This window comes from Diabrotica virgifera, chromosome 3 (assembly GCF_917563875.1).
Source record: "Diabrotica virgifera virgifera chromosome 3, PGI_DIABVI_V3a".
Taxonomy (NCBI): Eukaryota; Metazoa; Arthropoda; class Insecta; order Coleoptera; family Chrysomelidae; genus Diabrotica; species Diabrotica virgifera.
Genome location: NC_065445.1, coordinates 86,466,473 through 86,484,711, shown reverse-complemented (window position 1 = coordinate 86,484,711; position 18,239 = coordinate 86,466,473). Strand labels below are relative to the sequence as shown.

At 32.2% G+C, this 18,239-nt stretch overlaps 1 protein-coding gene across 2 annotated transcripts in view; it reads left to right on the top strand.

Moving 5' to 3' along the window:
- Positions 1-17,501, top strand: part of LOC114330618 (protein phosphatase PP2A 55 kDa regulatory subunit) — a 57,167-nt gene extending 39,666 nt beyond the window's left edge. For both annotated transcript variants that reach the window (XM_028280014.2, XM_028280015.2), the window contains exon 4: positions 10,251-17,501. In XM_028280014.2, the coding sequence (XP_028135815.1) occupies positions 10,251-10,619 (369 nt within the window). In that variant the 3' untranslated portion in view covers positions 10,620-17,501. The remainder of the gene's footprint in view (positions 1-10,250) is intronic.
- Positions 17,502-18,239: the final 738 nt, after the last annotated feature.

Genomic DNA, 18,239 nt, shown 5'->3' with positions numbered 1-18,239 from the left:
GAAATCAACTCCAAATAAAGCTTTACATGTAGAAGCTTTAGAAATTCCACTCAATTATAGAAGGAAATATCTCAGCCAGAAATTTTTAATGAAAATTCGTTACCTAAATATCGGTATTTACCAAAATATTAACAAGCTGAATGTAGCGGATTTAACTAATAAATACTGGAAGCTAAAGAACTCTCCTCCACTTTGCGAGGCTTTTCGAGATCTGTTAAATTTTTACTGTGATTTTAACATGATTGATAGTTTTGGACTTGAAGATTTTCATTCTTTTTTACATACAGTTAAATTAGTAAAACCAAGTTACCATGAAAACAGTAATATTAGCTCTAACATCTTAAGAACATTCTTAGATAATTGGCCAGATTCTATAAATATATATACAGATGCATCTAAGACGTTAGTTGGCCTGGATGTGCCTTTTTCATACCTGCTACTAAAACAGAAAAAATATTTAAGTTAGGCCATGATTTTTCTATCTTCAGTGCTGAAGCCATAGCAATTTATGAGGCCCTGCAATATTTTAAAGAATCAGAAGATATATCTGCAACAATTATTTCCGATTCACTCTCTGTTCTTCTTGCTATTCAAACTATAGATTTTCCCAATAACAATTCAAATATTTATATCCTACTAATTAAGAAAATCCTTTTTGAAATTCATAAAAATAAAAGAAGAGTGAACTTTTTATGGGTTAAGGCTCATATAGGACTAACGCATAATGAATATGTTGATAGTTTGGCTAAAGAAGCTATTGAATATGGTACTTCACATAATCGTAAGTTTTGCATATCTGACTTAGTTAACACTATTAAGCATCGAGTTAAAAATCAGTGGAGTCAATCATGGCGAGATCTTTGTAAACAATCCAAATCTCAGTATTCACTGATTCAACCTTCTGTTCCAAATATATATTGGTTTAAAAATTATGTAGTACCTCGAAGATATATAACAACATTAATTAGAATGAAGTTTGGACATGCATGTTTCCCTCTACATCTAGCAAGAATTAAAGTTTTTGATTCAAATCTTTGTACAGAATGTCAAAAGGTTGGTGACTTAAATCATACTTTCTTTGAGTGCGCAAAATATATTCCATGCACATATAATTTAATCCAAGATTTAATAAAATGTAATGTTTTTCCACCTTTCAATGTATCCTATCTATTGTCTCTGAACAGCAAGAACATATATGATTGTTTAATGAAATTTATCTGTGAAACTAAATTTACCTCTAAACTTATTAATCCTGATAATTTGGTATATTATGTACATATGAAAAAAGAAGAAGAAGAAGATACATAATGGAAAATGTGGTGAGCAACTTGGACAGTCCATAGCGGCCAGCTTTTGAACTGAGTAGAGAGCTGTAGAAGAGTTTGCTATGGAACTCTAAGGACCTCATTGCCTTCCTTATGTATGAACAGAAAACAAAAAAAGTTGTGACTGGCTAAATGACACCCAAGTCTATGCCATAAAAAAAAAAACTCCTTTGTAGTGTCGAAAGAAACCGACACCCGATCTATCGCCTAATGTTTAACGGCATTAATAATGGCATTAACAAATTAGCGCTCAAAGTCATGGCTACATCTAACGCGTTAGCCAAATAACGGGTTAATTAACGGCATTAGACGTTACTGTGGCCCCAGCATAATAGGTCTGGATCCCGCGTATGAAAAAAAGTTGATTAATAGCAAGCTGAAAATTTGTTAATAGCTTAAGGGTGTCTAGTCGGACAAACTTTGATATATGGGAACACTGGAACAGGGGAAGTTTTAATTGTGGAACAGGTTAAAAATTTGGAACGGTCAGACCACGAAAACGGCACATGTATTTTGTCCGACAGAACAGACTTAAACTCTCCGAACAGAGATTAAACTCTCATGCAAAAATCAGACTGCTATTTATCACCAAATGGGCGTTTTAATGAGTGGAACATGTAGAATATGTCAAATGACAGGAATTATGACAGGTGATAAATAGCAGTCTGATTTTTGCATGAGAGTTTAATCTCTGTTCGGAGAGTTTAAGTCTGTTCTGTCGGACAAAATAAATGTGCCGTTTTCGTGGTCTGACCGTTCCAAATTTTTAACCTGTTCCACAATTAAAACTGACCTTGTTCCAGTGTTCCCATATATCAAAGTTTATCCGACTAGACACCCTTAAGCTATTATCAAATTTTCAGCTTGCTATTAATCAACTTTTTTTTCATACGCGGGATCCAGACCTATAAAGTGCACTATTTCAGATTAGGGATAACTAATTAAAAATTCTAGGAAAATCTAGTAGAAACACATTATCTGCATCAGATTTTGATTTTTTGAAAGATGTGTGTTTGGATGCATTTAAATTAGACCGGGCCCTGGACGTATTTGAGTATGCAAAACCTGAGGACCGGCAACTATGTCCGGATTGTGTGTCGGTGCCTTGTTACCCCCTCCCTCCCCCTATGTTACGGGCAGCTAAAAAGCGATTTTTCGCAAAAAAACATTTTTTGTATTTTTTGGGTCATTCTAAGCAAAAAATGTTCTTACAAGTTTTTTCGTAAAATGCATAGTTTTCGAGATAAACGCGGTTAAACTTTAAAAAAATCGAAAAATTGCAATTTTTGAGCCCGAATAACTTTTGATTAAAAAATAAAATAGCAATTCTGCTTGCAGCATTTGAAAGTTCAAGTCAAATTTTACCGGTTTTGATTATTTGCATTGCTAAAAATTTATTTTTTTATTGGTAAACAAAGCTATAAACAAACAGTGTTTGAGCGTTTTGGCGCATGTCCGCACCGCGCCAAGGTAGTCCTACCTGGTCGGTTCCGTTTGGTTTTAATCCTTGGCGCGGTGCGGACATGCGACAAAACGCTCAAACGCTGTTTGTTTATAGCTTTGTTTAACAATAAAAAAATTAATTTTTAGCAATGCAAATAATCAAAACCGGTATAATTTGACTTGAACTTTCAAATGCTGCAAGCAGAATTGCTATTTTATTTTTTAATCAAAAGTTATTCGGGGTCAAAAATTGCAATTTTTCGATTTTTTTAAAGTTTAACCGCGTTTATCTCGAAAACTATGCATTTTACGAAAAAAACTTGTAAGAACATTTTTTGCTTAGAATGACCCAAAAAAATACAAAAAAAAAACGATTTTTTTGCGAAAAATCACTTTTTTTCTGCCCGTAACATAGGGGGGAGGGAGGGGACAAGGCACCATCGCACCTTCCGGCAAGATTCAGTTTTTCATTGTTCAAGGTCTCGGGTAAAAGAATCCGAACATAGTTGCCGGTCCTCAGGTTTTGCATACTCAAATACTTCCAGGGCCTGCACTAGTAGCCCTAGTAAATGGCAAAATAACGCAAAAGATGAACAACATAATGCGTTGTGAAATAAAAAGAGATGAAACTAATAGAGGTGGAGAATTATCGGTATAAACCTATAAAATATGACCACTTTTCTCACCTTTAGACGTTAGCTTTTTTTCATTTCGACTGACATAAATATGACAAAATATGACAAGGTAGTAACTGAATATTTTTTGCCCGAGGGAATGGGAAAACTGTGTCAATTTTTTTTTGTGAATTTGTTTAAGAAAAATTGTTTAAACAATTTTTCGACCACGGCATCGCCTGGCACCCTGTGGATTTGTTAGAAGGACCTCTTTTTGAGTAAGTTTGTGCAAAAAAGTCGAATCGGAATAATTTCGCTAACGGAGGCGACGGTACATCCCCGTATATAACCACTTCACTGTTAAAATTATCCAGCTGAAACATTCAGGGCATACACACTTTTTTTTTGTTTTTGGGCACAAAAACTTCTGTCAAAAAAGTCAAAAATTCCTATTTATATATAAAAAACTAAAGCTATAATGTATAATTGAATGGGTAATTGGAAAAAGAATAACATTTCTGACAACCATGTTTTTAGAAAATAAAAAAGAAAACTGTTTTGCGTCGAAGCCGGTAGAAGGCGGCCGGCAATTTTATCGTTTTTGCGCTCAGCGTATATAGAAGATACAAATATTCATACATTGGCTATCCTTGGCCAAGTGAGATAGCCATTCTATGAATATATGTATTGATGTGATCTTGATTATTGATATGAGATAATATTCTTATATGTTACTTAATTTAATCAATGTATTAATACTAATCTAATTAATTAACCAGATCACATATCAATAATGTGATTTCATTCTAAACTAAATCAACCAATAATACTGTACAATATATCTTTCAAGTTTCACACATCTAGTAGTTATTCCATTCAGCCAACCTTTCATTCATCATTTGGTTTGTTTGGTTGCCTGGTCTCTGGAGTCCCCAGTCTCTCAATAATGTTAATTAGTCTCAATAGTGATGTCAAATTTACTTTATCTACCACAAACTCATCTATCTCAAATAAACACAATTTTTAATTTTCTCATATAGTCAATAATCTTACTCAACACTTATCTTCATCTGACCCCACTTTAGTTGTAGCTTAGACACTTTTATCCAAGTTATTAATTTTTCTTTGCCCTAGATGTTATTTAACATAAAAGGACATAATAAAGAAATTTGGACTAAGCTTGTAATACAACCTTTTCAGTCTTGTAAATTTGTGTTGATGAACCCATCTATATTTTATTAATTTATAAATAAGATTTTGCATTTACAACTTTTTCAGCATTTGATATCACGACCCCTATTTTGTCTCTAGTTTTTCAGCCAGCCTCTCAGCCATCATTTGTGTTGGTTCACAAATATAAATTATCTAATTTCAAAACATAAACCATACATTACATTATCTGTATGTTGTTTTGCCTATCTTTCTTCATCAATTTACGTACACTTCATTGATGATTGTGGGTACTCAAATTCCCCCCTTCTATTTTACATCTAGATAATCTATTCTCACTAACTCTTTATTTTTATAATTCCAACACACTGATGTTAGCTGTTATCATTGCTTGTACTATAAACAACTATAAATTTAGTAGCTGTGTAACCAATTTTTCATGATACTTCAAGTTCCATTGACAATTGTTGTCTTGACATCAGACAGATTCGCTTTTGATATCTCATATCTTAGTTGCCTGTCAGCTCTTGTAACATAATGACCTAATTTGTTACCTTTGACCCACTTACAACGTGTGGGAGTCATATGTTATCCTAGGGCCATATCCTTAGGGATTATATCCATCCTTTGGAATTTGCTATGTTAGCATTTTGATGTGACTTTTAGTCCATTTTTGAAAGGCTTTGACCTTCGTATTTTTTGGTTGGCTCACCATGTTCTTGTAAGTATAACCAAACTTTGATTCTACCTTGGTCATCACTTTAAATTCAACATTTTGATAATTAATATGGTTATACTTATTTTAGGCAACACTGATGATGCTCTTTTTAGAGCGAAAACGTTCTGTTCGATGTTTGTAGCCCTATAGGGCTTTTTAAAATAATATACCTTTTACCAAGACCAAAATTTTTTATTAAATTTTACACATATCAATATGTTTTCAATCTCAGGGCGAATTATAAATTAATTACTTACTTCCGTGGCTTCTAAATATTTCTTAATGGTTCCTAATCGGGATAGAAAAGAAAAGAGTAAAAAAAAATACACATATGGGTTACAATTATAATCAAAATATTTTTTATTTTATTTAAAAAGCAATCACTGCTTAATATTTGCTATTTCTTATTATTCTTAAACATAACATTTACAAATGGGAATCTTATTTCCTTTTGGTTTTCAATTGAAAGTTTTTATTAACATTTAACTATTAGGAGTTATTAGCAACAACTCTATTTAAGTTTGATGAAGCTTTTCTGATATTATTGATTATGTTATTCAATTTTTATGTGGAATTTAATACGAAAAACCCATACATTCATGTCCAAACAAATGAGACTGACCTTTTCCTGGTGAACTGAAAATGTCCTCACACAAAACCCGTTCCTGCTATCCTTGGCTGCGATCAAACCCCGTCCTGGCTTCCAGTAATGTACTCCTTTGAAAAACTAGCTCGAATAGCTCTCGTTCCTGCTTCGGTCGTGATGCTGTGTTCTACCTTTTTCGAAACTGCTATCAGCTACCGGGACACTCTTGGCTCAAGGAGGTTCTTTTACTCTCGACCTGGCCTACTTCTCGTTCCACGATAGATACTCCACACTCACGGAACTACCGGCTTTCTCACTCTCCGTACACTACCGTCTACTACTCGACTTCACTTCTCGACAGCTCAAAACATTCTGATCTCACTTTCTCATCCATTCCCCTACTTTCTAAATATCCCTTCCAGATTCACAAATCAATCTTCCACCACCAACTCTCATTCGTAATATTCCTCAAAACCAATTTTTAATCTTTCTAAATATGCTTAATGGATTTCAAAAGAAAATATTTAATTCCCATTCTAAAATACTTTCTAACTATTTACAAATTTTAATGACCTATTCTCTCTTTCAAATGAGTCTTATTTAGCATAGGCTAATGATCGAAACCTTCCGCGAAAAACGATAATGAACTATCATCTATTTCACTGAGTTTTATTTAGCATAGGCTAATGATCGACCTTCCGAGAAGAACGATAATGGTACGCGTCATTCACTTTGTTTATCTAAGCACATTGTTCCGAGTTTCGTACGCTTATTCTAATCACTTCTTAAAATTAAATATAACCATTTGTTGTATACAGGTTGTTCTAAATTTATATGCCCGAAGTTGAGAAAATTAAAAATATTTTATATTAAAGTGAATTTTGTTTATAATTATCAAATTTTAATTTTTATATCAAATAGAAATATAACAGTATCTTACTTCAATTCTCCATATTTTTGAAATGTTATCCTTTTTCCAATCACCCATTCAATTAGATAATACAAATACACTCAAATTAGTAAGTAAATAGAGGATTACCGTCAAAATGTACTTTGACCAACTTTAAAATATAATTCATCCAGATTTTCGAACTCTGTTGGAATATCCTGGTACTGTTCAAGTTACTCCATTTGCCATCAATCGTTTGCTTCATTTGTAGGTTTTGAAATCTTGAGGATTACCTTGGGAAACATTTTTTGATATTTGTGGTAAAATATTTTATCAACTGTTAGAGTTACTTTTATTTAGAAGGTGTATCTTGCCCGTGCTGGATTCGCAAAATCATTCTTTTTTTTTAAGTTGTACAAGCTGTAGTCAAGGAAAGCCTACATCTTTCTTAAAAATCTTGTTTCAATTGAAGGGCTTAATGTGAAATAATGACAAGCCTCAAAAAGGTAAAAGTGAGATATTTGACTTTGAATGTTAAAAATAATATTAAAAAATCCAGTAACTTTTATTGTTTTAGTTTAGATATTTCGATGCATCAGTCCCTATGGGACTATACTATAGTTGACAACAATATTAATCAAATTACTTGAAACTCGAGAAAAAACCTTTATTTAAAAAAATGTGGTTTGTTACGTTATTCCATTAATAATAAATACCCAAATTTTAGATATAATGTAGATTCAGAATTTTCTATTATTGACTGAGTTCGGGGTGGTTTCAACTCTATAGGTGTTAAACAGCGTTTATTTCTTTGTCTCCATCAACTTGTTGGAATTTTTGACGGGTGTGTTTGGTTTTGTCCTTTTTATTGACGGACCTTGTTCATTATGCTACAACCAAATACAATAATATAACAAGCCACGTCACAAGCTACTACATTAATCTTGAATGGTAATAATGTGATAAGCCACATTTAGGAAAAAATTACATATCGCTGTATTTTCATTACTTGAGTCACTTACTAGATTGTACATAGCCAGGGTCACGGTCACTGTCATCGAATGTCAAGTCAACTTTACTATTTTTCTTTCTAGAATCGTCAGAACTCAATAATTATCCGAAACGCTTCCGCCCATGTTCGCCATTTTGATGTGGCTTGTCATTATGTCGAGTAGGTCTAGAGACAAACTAGGCCTATGCAATAGTGTGACCATAGATTTATCGGGCCATCTGTTAACGAAGGGCTGAGAGATAATAACACTCTCTTTTTGAACTCATGTGTGGCTTGTCATTGTTTCACATTAAGCCCTTCAATTCATCATCTAAATAATTAATATTTTGCGTCTCCCCAATTCATAGATACATGTTATTAATGTTACCAAATTTTATATCTTGAGGATCAATTATTGTTTCACCATTTCGCTGTGCAAATTTGTGATAACCACACTACTCCAAGAAATTAACGCACCACCTTAAAAATGGGTAATTTTTGTCATTTGGTCAATGGGTCAATTCATATACATATTATTAATGTTACCAAATTTTATATCTTGGGGATCAGTTGTTTCAACATTTCGCTGTGCAAATTTGTGATAACTATACTACTCCAAGAAATTAACGCACCACCTTAAAAATGGATCATTTTTGATGTCTCGAATTTCCTAAACGTGTTGTCCCATTTAAGTGATTTTTTTAATATGTTATAGCCCAGCGTTTCTCATCCTTTTACCATTTGCGACTCAATTTTCCATAATTATTTTCACCGCGCCCCCCCGTACAATAACAATATACCTACATCATATGCAATAACACCTTAGCATTTTGACAAAAAATTCAACACCGATTCGGAACAGATTGTCTCTTTTCGCGGGAAGTTCCGAGTTATTTTGAACATTCTCGATCGTCTGCCTGCATCTCCATCTTCTCAGTTCTGACTCTGACCAACCAGTCTTTGTCTTAGTCGAGTCAGTTCAGTCAGTCCTGTAACTGTTCAATTTATTGTGGATGTGTACATATTATGTTCTAGTTACACCCTGTTTCGGTCAACTTTTCTCTGCAAAACAAGCCCAAGGAAGTCACTAATTTACATTAAATTTGTTGATAATTAGTATTAAGTATTAATATAGTATTAATTAGTATCAATTTAGTATTCAATGCTCTTTAATTATAGCTCCTTGTCAGAGTTCATGGGTATTTTATTTTGTCAGAATTTTGTTTTGCTTTGTTTTTAGTAAATTAGTCAATGTTGGTGTTTTTTTATGTACTCACGCCCCCCCCCCCCCTATTACTAAAAGCGCGCCCCCCTAGGGGGGCGCGCCCCACAGGTTGAGAATCACTGTATAGCCTTATTCTTTATCAATATCGCTGTAGTAAAATTGTTATTAGACAGGTAAATTGTCACTGTATACCGCGTGTACGAATAAAACCGTGTTTTTTCTCAAAGTTCACCACACCCTGTGGAATATTCTAGCAATTATAAAATACTGAAATTAAAACCCAACTAAGGCCTCAGGTTTTCTTAACATTCTGTTTTTTGATTCATTCGCTTATGTTGGATAATAAAAAAGTTAGGTACTTTAACAACTAGCCATGTTCTTCATTGACATGGCAATTCTGCAATAAAAAATAATGACAGTTTGCTTTATAAACATATGTCTACAAATGCTTCGTTTCCGAGAATGCTTTGTTTCCGAGATACGGGATGTTGAAATTTTTTTACAAACTGACGATTTATTTATTGCTCTAAAACCGGTTGAGATATGCAATTGAAATTTGGTACGTTTTAAGAGGTAGGTATTGCGCATTGTTTGACATACAATTAAGAATTTTATATTCTCTATTAGCGCGTATACGGGTCGTACTACCCGTGAGACCTTGCCCTTTGTTCCCTTTAATAGATCCTTTTTCTTCATGTGCCTTGTCTGTTGCGGACGTTGGCTACCATCATAGCAATTTTAATTTTGTTTGTGGCGTTTCTGAATAACTCGGTAAGTTTTGAAGCCATGAGTGTCTTCTTCTTCCGGGCCCGCGTTTGCCTCTATTTTACCCTCTAGTATCAATTGTAGTATAGGATATTTATCATATCTCATAATATGACCAAGGTATTCAAGTTTTCGTTTCTTAATTTTAAAAGAGATTTATTTTTGTTGTCCAATTCATCGCAATACCTCTACGTTGGTGGTGTGAGTCGTCCAGGATATTTTGAGGTTACGTCGGTACCGTCACCTTTCAAATTCCACTAGCTTTTTCATTAACGTTTCCGTTATTGTCCAGGCCTTTGCGCCATATAGCAAGACTGGAAATACATTTTAGCAGCCGTATTGTTTAGTGGAAGAGGTATGTCGCAATGGGTGAATATATTTCTCATGTTGTTAAATATTACTCTGGCCTTTTACATAGAACTCCTATCGTGTAATAAACTTTGCGCGAAATAATATAAATGTGGCAAGCCGTAGACTTCTTATCCTTTAAATTATAACTATGTTCTAATGCAATTTTGTTGCAGGTACATGAATATTTGCGAGCCAAACTGTGTTCTTTGTATGAGAACGATTGCATTTTCGATAAATTCGAGTGTTGTTGGAATGGCAACGACTCAGCCATAATGACAGGATCATACAACAACTTCTTCCGGATGTTCGACAGATCGACAAAACGCGAGTTGACATTGGAAGCGTCTCGCGACGTTGCCAAGCCGCGCACCGTCTTGAAACTTAGGAAGGTCTGTTCGCAGGGCAAGAGGAAAAAAGACGAGATTAGCGTGGACTGCTTAGATTTTAACAAAAAAATATTGCACACGGCATGGCATCCCGCTGAAAACATTATAGCTGTGGCAGCGACTAATAACTTATTTTTATTCCAGGATAAGTACTAGGATAATTTTTAATAAAGTTAATGAAAATATGTTTTTCATCACGGTTTTTACAGTAATTTTTCGCTGGTGTCAGCGGTCCATGTTTTGCAACAAAACTGGTTGAATGTGCGATATCCGGGATTGTTTATTATGTGAATTCAGATATTGAATATGATTATTTTTGTAACGCCATTTAACACTTTAAGAGTGATGTTCAATTATAGTCCAGGGCGCATCTGTTTTGAGATGGACGTTGAGAGGTGACTCAAATTTTTTTGCTGAAATTGCTTAAAAATAACTCAAATAATAATAATTCAGTTATCCTCCCACTCAAAATGGTCCGGAACATTGTTTAAATAATCAAAATGTCAAAATATGAAGGAAAAATTCGATTTTTTTATTGGTTTTTTGACTATAACTTTAAAACTATTCATTTTTGAGAAAAGTTGTACTGACATAAAAGTTGCGTAATTAAATTTCTTACAATATAGAGTTGGTTAAAAATTTAAAAAATAGTCAACCTTGTTGCAAAATAGCAATAATTGCGAAAAAAAAAACCATACAAAAACAAGTATTCGCATTTTACGTTTTTCAACCATTTATGCTACACTTAGGACCTTCATATTTTACCCAGAAAAACTTTATGATATAGTAAAACAACACTGTAAATTTCATTAAAATCGGATCAATAGATTTTGCAAAATAAATTTTGCAATCCAGCTTTCGCAAAAAAAAATTCATTTTTTTTAAATATTGTAGGACTAAAAATAAAGCAGATAGCAAGTTGAATTTTTTTTGCTTATAAAAGTGTACTGTACCTTTCGTTTGTAATTTGCAAAATTAAAATCGATGAATTACCACGGCGCCAGGAAATTTTTTAAATAAACATTAATTTTTGGTGCTACGCGCAGGACAGCGGTGTTCGATTCACACAAGTTGATTTCCACCAAAATTTCTTCCAATCTTTTTCTAATATATTATTTTCTTACTCTATATTCTGTTGTATTTTAATATTTTAATTCCACAAAAATCAAACTAATTATATTATTGTTTGTGAAATATTGTTTAAACAATTGCATATGTTTAAAAATAATAAACTTTTATTCTCTAAGTTAAAATATATTTTTTTTGTTTAATGTTTATTTTGCAATCTGTTACATCATATAATAACAATAAGTATACATGTTGATTGGTACAATGTCGTGAGATAGAGTTTGTCCAATGATCCACTCTCTGTATGCACTTTTACATTCTTACATTTATGTTAAAAAACAATAAAAATTTGTAACTTTACATTATTACATCGATATTAAAAAATGAAATATAAAAATTAAGAAGTGAAATATTGTTTAAACAATTGCATATGTTTAAAAATAATAAACTTTCTCTAAGTTAAAATATATGAACAAAGAAAGTTTTTGCTAAAAAAAGTGTTATTTCAACACAAACTCAAAGGATAGAGTATGTGGTTTTATTTTGCAATAAACAAATTTATTTATTTATAGCGAAATGTAATAAAAATTAAAATGTATAAATCATTATCAAAGGTCATTGGAATGCCCAATCAGACCAAACTATCCGCTGTCCTGCGCGTAGCACCAATAATTAATGTCTATTTAAAAAAATTCCTTACGCCGTGGTAGTTAATCGATTTTAATTTTGCAAATTGAAAATGAAAGGTATAATACACTTCTATATCCAAAAAAAAATTCAACTTGCTATCTGCTTTATTTTTAGTCCTGTAACATTTTGAAAAAATTATTTTTTTTGCGAAAGCTGGATTGCAAAATTTATTTTGCAAAATCTATTGAACCGGTCTTAATAAAATTTACAGTATTGTTTTACTGTATCATAAAGTTCTTCTGGGTAAAATATGAAGGTCCTAAGTGTACCATAAATGGTTGAAAAACGTAAAATGCTAATATTTGTTTTTGTATGGTTTTTTCGCAATTATTGCTATTTTGCAACAAGGGTGACTATTTTTTAAATTTATAACCAATTCTATATTGTAGGAAATTTAATTACGCAACTTTTATGTCAGTACAACTTTTCTCGGAAATAAATACTTTTAAAGTTATAATCAAAAAACCAATAAAAAAATCGAATTTTTCTTTCATTTTTTGACATTTTGATTATTTAAACAATATTCCGGACCTTTTTGAGAGGGAGGATAACTCAAATATTATTATTTGATTTATTTTCAAGCAATTTCTGCAAAAAAATTTGAGTCACCTCTCAACGTCCAAATGTACTAATATTTTTACAGATGCGCCCTGGTCTATTAACTTTTAAATCAAATCATCTCATTAATCCATTTAGTTACACCAAATGTTAAATGTTTTATAACATGTAAGACAAACCATTAGAATATATTTTTTTACAAAAAATTATGATAATAATTTAATTTTGATGGGAATCTAATAATGAAAACTTACGAGATACGTAGTAGTTGGTTCCCAATTTATGAAAGTATACTTTGATTTTTAATGACAATGTTTTATCGAAAATGGTTTTATTATTGATTTTTATTTAGAATATTTGGTTTACAAGAAGACATGTGTCTGTTCAGTAACTAATTGTAGCTCTGTACAGGGTACTTAGTTCAATGTATGTAAAATCAGTCGAACCAAGCATTAATAAATGTACGTCATTCTCATTTTTTGGTTAAATCAAAATTTTTAAAACTTTTTGTACTTAAGTGTCATTCAATATGTATATGGCAACAATTAGAACAGGGGAAAGAAACAACTGTGGGAGTTTCTTGTTAACACATTCGCTACCACTCATTTATTAGCTACTCAGTTGTGGTGCCACCTGTACAGGGTGTCCCGAAAAGATTGGTCATAAATTATACCACAGATTCTGGGGTCAAAAATAGGTTGATTGAACGTTACTTACCTATATACAATAGTGCACACAAAAAAAGTTACAGCCCGTTGAAGTTATCGAAAACTCTCAGAGATTTTTTATTGAAAATGGACTTGTGGCATTTTTGTGGCAGCAACATCTTAAAAAAAATATAAGTAAAATTTGTGCACCCCATAAAAATTTTATGGGGGTTTTGTTCCCTTAAACCCCCCCCCCCCAACTTATGTGTACGTTCCAATTAAATTATTATTGTGGCACAATTAGTTAACACATTATTTTTAAAACTTTTTTGCCTCTTAGTACTTTTTCGATAAGCCAGTGTTTATCGAGATATTTTGAATATTTGTCAAATCCACCACATATTTTTATATGGTTAAGTACGATTATAGAGACCTGTTAATAATCTGAAGATTTATTTATAATTTGCATTTTTAGGTATATTTTGAAAAAGAAGCTACATCTCGGATAAAAGGTGGCTTATGAAAAAAAGACTAAGAGGCAAAAGTTTTAAAACCACTGTGTTTAACTAGTGGTACCACAATAATAGTTTAATTGTAACGTACACAAACATTTGGGGGGTTTAAAGGAACAAAACCTCCATAAAATTTTTACGTAAATGTCTTGAAAAAGAAGCCGCATTTCAATAAAAAGTGGTTTATCGAAAAAATACTGAGAGGCAAAAAAGTTTTAAAAACGTTGTGTTTAACTAATGGTACCACAATAATGAATTAATTGGAACGTACACAAAAGTTTGGGGGGGGGGGGAGTTTAAGGGAACAAAATCCCCATAAATTTTTTATGGGGTGGACAAATTTCACTATAATTTTGTTTTCAAGATGTTCCTGCCATAAGAATGATACATGTCCATTTTCAATAAAAAATCTCTAATAGTTTTCGATATATGGAAAAAAATCGATTTTCATTTTGTAACTTCAAAGGGCTGTAACTTTTTTTATGAGCACATTTGTACTAAGATAAGTTAGGTTCAATCGAACTATTTTTGACCCCAGAATGTGTGGTATAATTTATGACCAATCTTTTCGGGACACGCTGTATATTCAGTTACTTTAGTATGGAGCCAATACGAAAATAACCTATTTAATTTCACAGTTTTTTAACACAGAAAGGCGACAGTGGCACCCGACTTAAGTATGGCAAAACGCCTTTTGGCGAAAGTAGCACCTGACTCAAGTAAGCAAAACGCATTTTGGCGACAGTCAGTAGCGAATGTGTTAATCTAAATACTGAAATATGCAAGGTCCGCCAATTGCTAAATTTAATTTTGTTTATATATTCCAAATATGTAATATGGGATATCTAAAAAAAAACTAAGCCAATTGTGAAAATGACTGATGATATTAAAAATATCTTTGACAACAATGTTGAATAAAAGTGTTACAAATTGGAAAAATATCAAGATAATATACTAGGCTTGTTCAATTGAAACGTATCTTTGATCCAGAAAATTTTTATCGGTAAACATATCAACAAATAATTACTGCTATATTTTAAGGCACATATTTCATTGTTCCACCAACCGATGTATTTAAAGAATTTTTGTGGCTGTAGGTCGAAGAATTCTTTTACGGTCTTTTGTATTTCTTCGTCCATCTGAAAACAATTACATTTTAACGCCATTTTCAGTGGTCCAAAAATGTGAAAATCGTAGTAGAGCAATAAATCGGAACTATAGCATGAATATTCTAATATCCTCTATTTCTTTTGTCATAGATTTTTTCACTTCTTCCGCTGCATATAGCATAGCATTGCCGTGCAGAAGAATGACAAGCTTTTCTAGGCGGTTTGGTCACATAGCCAAACTTTAAACGTTGTTTAAAGTTTCCCTGTAAAGGTTTTCGTTAATGTGCACTCTAGGTTCCGAAAACTCCATGAGCAAGGGTCCTTCATGGTTGAAAAACATATTAACATGACCTTGCCCGCAGAAAGTTGAAATTGGTATGGCCGAACGCTGATTTTATTTGGACGGATTGTTAACAACAAACGCCATTTTGAAGTCACTATACTTAAAATAGTAGTCAAATACAAATATGAGGACAATATCAGTGAGACGTGTACAAACATAACTAACATTTCAGAACGTCAGTTGAGTGATCACAATTGTTTCCAAGGCTAACCTGACCAAGATATGTTTTAATTGAACAAGCTTATATTTCAGCGAAACACTACATTATATTTTAAATCTGTAGTCGCTGAAAAAAATAACATTTTGTTTGATACTTTATTTAGATGCATTTTTACGAATGTATTATTTACTCATTGTTTTTGACTGGACTACTAGGTAATCCTTAACCCTGTATCGGGCGAATATTCTATTATTGCTCAAATTTGCAACATCAATTATTATAATTCCATCTAATTTTGATTTGCAGAAGTTTTAATATTTTCAGTCCTTTTCACGCAGAGTGAGGTTCATTATTGTAGTGCTGTTATTATTTTAGATGATAAAGATTGGTGGTTAGTTAATTTATCAGCGGCATTTTTCAAAGGAAAAATCCCTAACACAAAATGCCATAATTCAACAACTTTTACCAAATCGCCCTGAAACTATATTACTATAATCCATGTGAAAATTATTGATAGCACAGTTTTTACGACGCATGTCATTTGTATTGTATGTTGCATTGTATTCAAAGTTTATGACTTCGAGTACAATTCAATATGCAATACCTGCATCGTACGGAGTATACACAATTCTTTCCTTATAATGTGAATTCACCATTTCTAATGAACTGATTGTGAGAAGTTTGCTGGTCACTTCGATCAATCTACTGTTCATGTCTTATTTTATTCCAACGGCAGCTGAAACGCGATTCTCAATTATTGATTGTTTGATGATTTCGAAAGCATATCTAGTCATTAGAATATTTATGTTACATTTTTGAAGTACTAACTCTAAAACAAAGAGATAATATTATTGCTTTGTTTTAATCAAAACCAAGAGAATAATAATGTACTTATATATCCTTCAGATATAATTGTCCTTTTAATCATTCCCTCACTCTTCATTAATATTGCACCCAACTACATTTGTTTCAAATATAACTATATATTTTGTAGATTATCTTATACAGCACCACACTTTGGAATCTACATAATTATATAAAACCCCTAAAAAATTGGGTAATGGCGTATTCTTGTGTACGTTGAAAATACAGCGATAAGTGCGCTAATAACCGACAAAATAAACGCAAAAGACGGAAAACGTAATGCGTTGTGAAATATAAAAAGAGATGAAACTAGTAGAGGTGGGAAATTATCAATAGAAACCGATAAATATATATTATATTGACAGTAGATCCCACCTTTAGACGTATCGGAGGAGTTCGGCAACTGCCACTATGACAGGAGAATTTTATAAAATTTGACAGTGACAGTTTGACTCTGGTACGTCTAAAGGCGGGAAACTATCAATATAATGTAAATTTATAGGTTTTTATTGATAATTTCTCACCTCTGCTAGTTTATTCTCTTTTTATTTCACAACATATTATCTTTTCCGTCATTTTGCTGGTTATTAGCTCACTCATCACTGTATAGTCAGTCACATACATACTTCTAATTATTGTATCTTTTGGAGTTGCACTTTCAAGATTTTTACTTTTTCAATTTCAAAGGGTGGATTAAAAGTGACAATAACATATAATACATGACATCACTATAAACAGAGAAATTTAGCAATATGGTGGATTATATCATAAGTTACAAAATTAACGTTTTGCCTTTTTCCGCTGTAGTATTGTTAAAAAGTAATGACGTAATATCTAATTACATTAAAAACAAAACTGATTCGTATATTCAGCTTAGTGTTGTTCGAAACTGGTGCCTCCAGATATTCTGAAAACGTTGACGTTTCATATTGAATAAATGTTAAAGGTAGTATTTTAACCAAATTTTTTTAACTGTTGCAATCCCGCTTTGAAGACTACGTCATTGTCATAATGAATATACACGTTGTTAAGTTTTGATATAACGAAACTAGCTCAATTAAGTAATATTAAACAGTTGAATATTGTTTTTGAGTGTTATTCTTTCAAATCCTACATGTTAGCCGAAACTTAGAAACTAACGCCATGGATACCGAAATGCCAGTATATATTGCATCGGTTCCACACTATAACAAAGTATGTAATAACAAATAGTAGTAGTTCAACCACACCTTTGAACTTATATTATTTTAAATAATTCTGGCGCCATGTTGAATTGTTAAATTATTGTTTTTGTTAAGGTACGTTTTTACTGGAGAGTCTGTTGCCACCATCGTTAAACGATCGTCACTGAGCGATGATTGCGGTGTACTGCTTGTGTGTTTTGTTACGGAGCCCTTTTGACTGAAACGTCTACCGCTAGAGCCGCTAGCGTCGATTGTTGGCGACCGGTCCGAGAGCAAACGCAGTCACAGACGCTGAATGATTATTTGGGAACAGACATTTTAGTTCAATCTGACAGTTGTCAGAATATTTATATTTATGTTTATAAAAATATCAATATTTATATAAATATTTGCCAGAATATTAATATTTAAAATATTTTAAGGAAAAAATAAATAAATATAGAATAAAATTTCACTATACAATGTCCGAATATACCAATGATAAAATATTTATATTTACGTCGTTGAGAAATTTCTAGCCTAGAATTACAAAATTTTCATTTTATTTGTTAACATTGTAAAATTAGTGGCACGATAGATTACTTTTGTTTCAAATTATCTGTATTCGCATGATGGATTGATTATCTATTTAGAATACTATA